The 5,991-nt window shown below is 41.1% G+C and overlaps 1 protein-coding gene across 1 annotated transcript; it reads right to left on the reverse strand.

Annotated features, from left to right (window-relative positions):
• Positions 1 to 984: 984 nt before the first annotated feature.
• On the reverse strand, positions 985 to 5,402 carry LOC123319441. Its single transcript, XM_044906462.1, has 4 exons — positions 5,334 to 5,402; positions 3,111 to 3,721; positions 2,225 to 2,891; positions 985 to 2,154 (listed from the first exon to the last, which is right to left on the reverse strand). The coding sequence occupies exons 2-4, from the start codon at positions 3,716 to 3,718 to the stop codon at positions 985 to 987; spliced, it is 2,445 nt and encodes an 814-aa protein (XP_044762397.1). The 5' UTR covers positions 3,719 to 3,721; positions 5,334 to 5,402.
• Positions 5,403 to 5,991: the final 589 nt, after the last annotated feature.

The following is a 5,991-nucleotide window of genomic DNA, read 5'->3' on the forward strand; positions in this document are numbered from 1 at the left end:
TTGTCTTTGCCGGAAATATACCTCCAATGGGCCCTTGGAGTTAGATCTTGGATTGTTGCAACTCTGTTCCGTACAAAGTCCTTCCAACGTGAAGGGTGAGTGTTGATCCAAGCTAGAGTGATTGAGGAGTCCGTCCATAGAGTGGTAGAGTGAATGTTGAGAGCTAAAACATTATGCGCATAATTAACGAGTCGAGAGAGGAGAAGAGCAGCTGATAATTCGAGTCTCGGGATTGTGAGTGGTTTTAAAGGCGATACTTTGGTTTTGGAGCAAAGCATTGTAACTTTGCATTCCTTGGACGGAGTTCGAACGAGAAGGTAGAGAACGGCTGAAATGGCGAGTTGAGATGCATCAGAGAAGCCGTGGAGTTGGATGAAGGAACCCTCTTGAGTGTTAATCCATCTTGGAATTGTGATGCTGGCCAGCTTGGAGAGATCTTCACTGATGTCGTACCATTTCTGTTGGAGTAGTTGAGGTAGAGGTTTATCCCATGATAACTTTTGGAGCCATAATTCCTGCAACAACATTTCAGCCCTAATCGTAACAGGGGAGACTAAACCGAGTGGATCAAATATTTTAGCAGTATGAGATAGAACTGATCGCTTGGTGATCAAAGACCCAGATAGATTGGAGCTGACTTTAAAAGTGAAATAGTCTTCTTGAGGGTACCAGATTAGACCTAACACTTTAGTTGAGTGAGAACCTTCATCGAATGAGATTGGAGTGGGTGTTGATTCTTCCTCTTGAACGACGTGAGAGAGACTTGAGACGTTTGACTGCCATTTTGCTAGCGGAAGGCCGGCCGCCATGCAAAGGTTCTGGAGTTGTTTGGCAATTTCGAGAAGTTGATGTTCAGTATCTGCTCCACCACAAATATCATCAACATAACAACCTTTTGTTAATGGAGGAATGGCTAAAGGAAAGTTGTGACCCTCATCTTTGAGAAGTTGGAGAAGAACTCTGATTGCCAAAAATGGAGCTGATCTAGTTCCGTATGTGACCGATACTTTGAAGATCCCAATCATCAGGATGAACAAGAATCTGTCTGTACATCTTTGTGATATCTGTAGAGAAGACAAATTTAAATTTACGCACCCACATAAGAACATCAATCACGTCGAGTTGTAGTTTCGCTCCGGTGTGCATAATATCGTTGAGAGAAATACCAGTTGAGGTGGGGCTGGAGCCGTTGAAGACTACTCGCAGTTTCGTTGTAGAGCTGTCTGTTTTGAGAACACCATGATGAGGAAGAAAATATCTTGAGTTGACCTTTTCTGACGAGACTGGTTGCATGTGCTGGAGGAGTTCATATTCATCGAGAAATTGGTGGTAGAGCAGAGAGTAGTCAGGATCCTTGTCGAATTTCCGAATCAAGGCTTGCAGACATCGGAAGGCTCGTTGTCTGGAAGAACCTAAGACGTCAATAGATGATTTCAATGGTAATCTTACCATGTATTTCCCAGAGGAGAGCCTTGAGTGAGTGGAGACAAAGTGGTTTTCACATTCTTGCTCGTCAGAGGTGAGATGTGACGTAGACGTTGGTTGAATTTCTTCCTGTTCCCAAAACTTAGTGAGGAGATGATGTAAGTCTTCATCTTGAACAGTGTGAAACATTGGAGATTGGATTGGAAGGCGTTCCTGTTCTTGACACACAGGTCCTAGGATTAGCCAGCCGAAGATTGAGAGTTGCGCGATTGGAGATGATGGAGGGCCTTTTTTCATCTGAGGAAGAACAACTGAGCCATATACATCAGCACCCAAAATGATGTCGATGGCTCTTGAGATGTGGTATTCTGGATCAGCTAACTTGAGATGCTGGAGATGTAGAGATTGCTGAAAACATGTATAGAAGGAAGGCAGATTAGAGAAAGATGATGAAAGAATGTGAGCATCAATATTTATGGTTTGATGGTCATACGTCGACTTGAGAGTGAGGGCGAGAGATCCTTGTGTCTTAGAAGTCTTTCCATGAATTCCCACAATTACAACATGCGACTTCCTTCTAGAGATGTTGAGTTTTCTGGCTAGATCTTGAGAGATGAAGGTCAGCTCGGATCCACTGTCGATGAGTAGTCGAACCGTGTGTGATCCTGTTGAGGTGATGAGATGGGCGATGGCAGTGGCGAGGAGAGTGTTGAGTCGTGGTTGAGGTAGCTGAAGAAAAATAATTCAACGTTTCTTCGAACTATTTTGACGGCTTTAGAGCTGAGTTGCTAGAACTCACCTCCCTTTGAGCCGATTTTTGAGATGTGAGAGCGTATTGTGGAAGCACTCGAGGGGGTACCGGTGGAACTTTGCAGTGTGGTTTACTGCTGAGAGGAGCATCATGTAGAAGTGTATGATGACGACTTCCACAGATTTTGCAGATCTTTGTCGTTCTGCAAGAGTGGCGATGATGTCTACCGAGGCAGTTGGAGCAGAGGATGCGAAGTAACACCACATCAGCTTTTTCCTGAGGTGAGCGCTTGGAGAAGCGAGGGCAATCTGCAACGAAGTGGTCGCGTCCACAATCATCACAGGTGTAGCCCGGCATAGAAGAGACTTTCGAGATTGGAGTGTTCGAGGAGGCCGATTTGCTTGAGATGAGTGGAGGAGAAGGTTTAATTGGAGCAGTAACCTTTTGAGAGATGGTGTGCACTGTTGTGCGAGAGCGAGAGGATTCTTGAGATGACTGTCTCTGATTGGACTCAGTCCATTCTAGAGCTCTGGAGCGAGATTGGAGGAACTCCATCAACTGAGCGAAGGAGGGAAATTCGTTATTAGAGGAGATGAGAGTTTCCCAATGAGTGCGAGAGGCGTGATCCATACGGTTGATGATATGAAACACCAAAAGATTATTGTTCTGCTCTAGATCTTCACCTGCTTTCAAACTTTGGAGAGGATTGACGATGCTGTCAATAAATTGACGAAGAGATGAGGCGGTAGAATTTTTCTGATTCGCCAATGAGAAGGAGAGAAGTTTTGAGTATTGAGAAGAGAGGAGCAGCCTTTTATTTTCATATTTATCCATAAGCTTCTTCCAAGCTATGGGGAACGAGACTTCCGTTAAGGGAAGACTGGAGATGGTGTCGAGAGGTTCTTGAGAGAGACATGTTCGAAGGTAATGTAACCTTTCAATGTCAGAAATTGAGGTGCTGTTGATCACGAGGGATTGAAAAAGGTCTCGGAAGGCAGGCCATTTTGAGAAGTCGCCTGAGAAGGTGGGAATTGAGATGTCAGGCAATCGAGGACGAGTTTGAGAAGGCTGAGGGACTTGAGCAGAAGTGGATGGCTGTGAATCCAAAGGATTGAGTGACATATTGAGTTGTCTTAATTTCGAGATGGCTGATTGGTATAGAGAGTATTCCTCGAAGAAGACTGAGGATGCGAAGTATTCGTGGTCGAGACAAGACTCAGGCCACGCTGACTCAAAATACGAGTGAGTCTTTGAGAAGTTCTTATGAAGGTCTTGCAGCTGTTCTTGAGTGTGTGACAGGTCTTGCACAGTCCATGTTGAGATGTTGGACAGCTTGGAGAAGATGTCCTTCATGAGTTGTAGTCTACTCAGTTGAGTAGCGACTTTCAATTTGAGGTTGGTGGGAAGACCAGCCGAGCGAGTTTGAGGTCCCACATCAGGCTGCGAAGATGTGGAAGATCTGGATGATCGAGTAGGAGGGACCTGGAGTTGAGCGTCATCCTCTTTTGGAGATGGAGAAGATCTTCCCGACTTTTGAGACATGACCTTTTTGAGAAGAATGTGATATGAATGAATGATTATTCCAACTCAACCATCCGGCCCGAAGGACCAAATGTTCAAAAATCTGGGTGTTGAGATTTTTGGCAATTACTTAAAAGTGGACTGTTACCAAATGATTGAGTTGGAGATGGTAAAATAAAATCTTTATTGTATATCAAACACGTCACATAATAAATAGACACTCGCATGAAGTAAAATTAAATACAACATCTAAACAGAGTGAACCTATTTACAATTATTGAGAAGTTATTAAGAGAATTTGAGAGTAATGTTTCAATGAGAAAATCAACGTTGTATTTGCTTGAGAGAAAGAGCAGGTTGAGTGAATTTCATGTATCGAGTAACAAGATCAATTATTATGCGTTTGATAAGAATTGAGAGAATTGAGATAGATCTACTTAAAAACGTGTCTATGTATTTTGAGTTGCATAATAATTGAGCTTGATAGTTATGAATTGATGTGAGTGTTATCATGCAAGCACAACGTTTACAGTGATAGAGTTTACGATTTCATAAACTGTCTCGCTATCAGAAAAACAGAAGGTTGCAGTGATAACTTGAGAAGTTAGAGATATGTAATGTAGTGAGACAGGTGTAATGAGACAGAATGAGAGAGAGATGATTACCAACGCTTACAGGAATAGCAAATCTATTAGAAAAGCAGAAGGTGTTTTATGAGAGTACATAAATTGAGGTGAGTTGTGTTACAAATGTAATGTAGAGAGATGATTACCAACGCTTACAGGAATAGCAAATCTATTAGAAAAGCAGAAGGTGTTGTATGAGAGTACATAAATTGAGGTGAGTTGTGTTACAAATGCAATGTAGAGAAATGAAATATTGTAAACGTAGAAAGAATTAATGAATAGTATTCATAATTGAGATGAAACAAGAAGAGCAGTTCACAACGTTAGAGAAAATAAATAAGGTATCATAAGTTTCAGGTAATAGAGACATGCAAAAGTGTATAATAAATTATACTTATTGAGTTGAAATCAGATTGGACCTCCTCGAGCATTATCACAAACCAGTCTGTCCAATAGAGTTGATAGAGTGTATTCCATTATTCAGAGTTCTGAGTGTAGTGAGATGGATCTCGATCTGGTCTATGAGAAGCCTTCGAAGTGTCCAACTTGAGCGTAGAGGTACCTGAAACTTAAGAGGCCTGAGAAGTCTGATCGTAAGAGATGTAAAGTTAATCTGAGGTGACATGTATATAAAATGAGAGTGAATACAAGTATATAAGCTTCTAATAGAGTGGTGTGAAATGTGAACTTGGTGCTAAAATTAGAGAAATTAAAATGTGAGTGATTGTCGAGGTGATGTGATTCACAGTGAATGAAATATCGATGCATTTTGAGAAGGTTGAAGCAGTTAGGTACATTGAGCACGTGGTTGATTGAGAGATTTGGAGAAAATTGAGAAAATATACATGCAAATATGATAGAGAGATGTAGAGCAGAATATTGCAAATGTAATTGTGAGAAAATGCATAGCGATGGAGTGAATGTTGAGAGGAAAATTATGTAGAATGATATTCTAACGTGACACATGCAAAAAATGATTACATTTTTTGTTGAGTGAAAAAATACTGTACCTTTTTGAGATGTTGATCGATTGATTAGTATAATATAAAATAATATTATTAGATTTGAGCTGATTGAAAAAAGTTGAGAGTGCACTAAAAATCACGTTAAGAATTTAGACCAAGTTCCAATTCACTTGAGCGAACGAAGAATCTAAAGAGAATGAATTAAATTGAGCAGATTCAACAGGTTCCACCGGTTTTTTTGAACAGCTGATTGACAGCGATTTAAAGGTTACGTTCACAGAAGCATGTAACGATAAACGTAGTCACTGAGTTGCTAGAGATGTCATCGAGTGGTAGAGTTGGGTTAAAAATTCCTCCAATTTTTAACAGGTATGGACATTCAAAAGATGTCCCTACCGGATATCCAATAGGTGTCCGTCATGGACGTTATACGGACCATGTAATATATACATGTTATTTAGTCCATATTAGGTCCATTACGGACTCCTAGTGAATATCCGGTATGGACATTCAAAAGATGTCCCTACCGGATATCCACTAGGTGTCCGCGATGGACGTTATACGGACCATGTAATATATATATGTATATAAGTTATATGGTCCGTACTATGTTCATCTCGGACAACTAATGGATATCCAGTAAGGACATATATTTGACATTGCATGTATTAAGTCGGTCAGGGACCATTTTGGGACTACATGA

This window comes from Coccinella septempunctata, chromosome 1 (assembly GCF_907165205.1).
Source record: "Coccinella septempunctata chromosome 1, icCocSept1.1, whole genome shotgun sequence".
Classification (NCBI taxonomy): Eukaryota; Metazoa; Arthropoda; class Insecta; order Coleoptera; family Coccinellidae; genus Coccinella; species Coccinella septempunctata.

Excerpts from the sequence above, each read along its gene's own strand:
- LOC123319441 (XM_044906462.1), bottom strand. The coding sequence starts at position 3,718 with ATGTCTCAAAAGTCGGGAAGATCTTCTCCATCTCCAAAAGAGGATGAC. Across the intron at positions 2,892-3,110 it reads TCAATTTCTGACATTGAAAG|CATCGTCAATCCTCTCCAAA; the intron begins GTTACATTACCT and ends ATTTATTGACAG. Across the intron at positions 2,155-2,224 it reads AAAAATCGGCTCAAAGGGAG|CTACCTCAACCACGACTCAA; the intron begins GTGAGTTCTAGC and ends ATTTTTCTTCAG.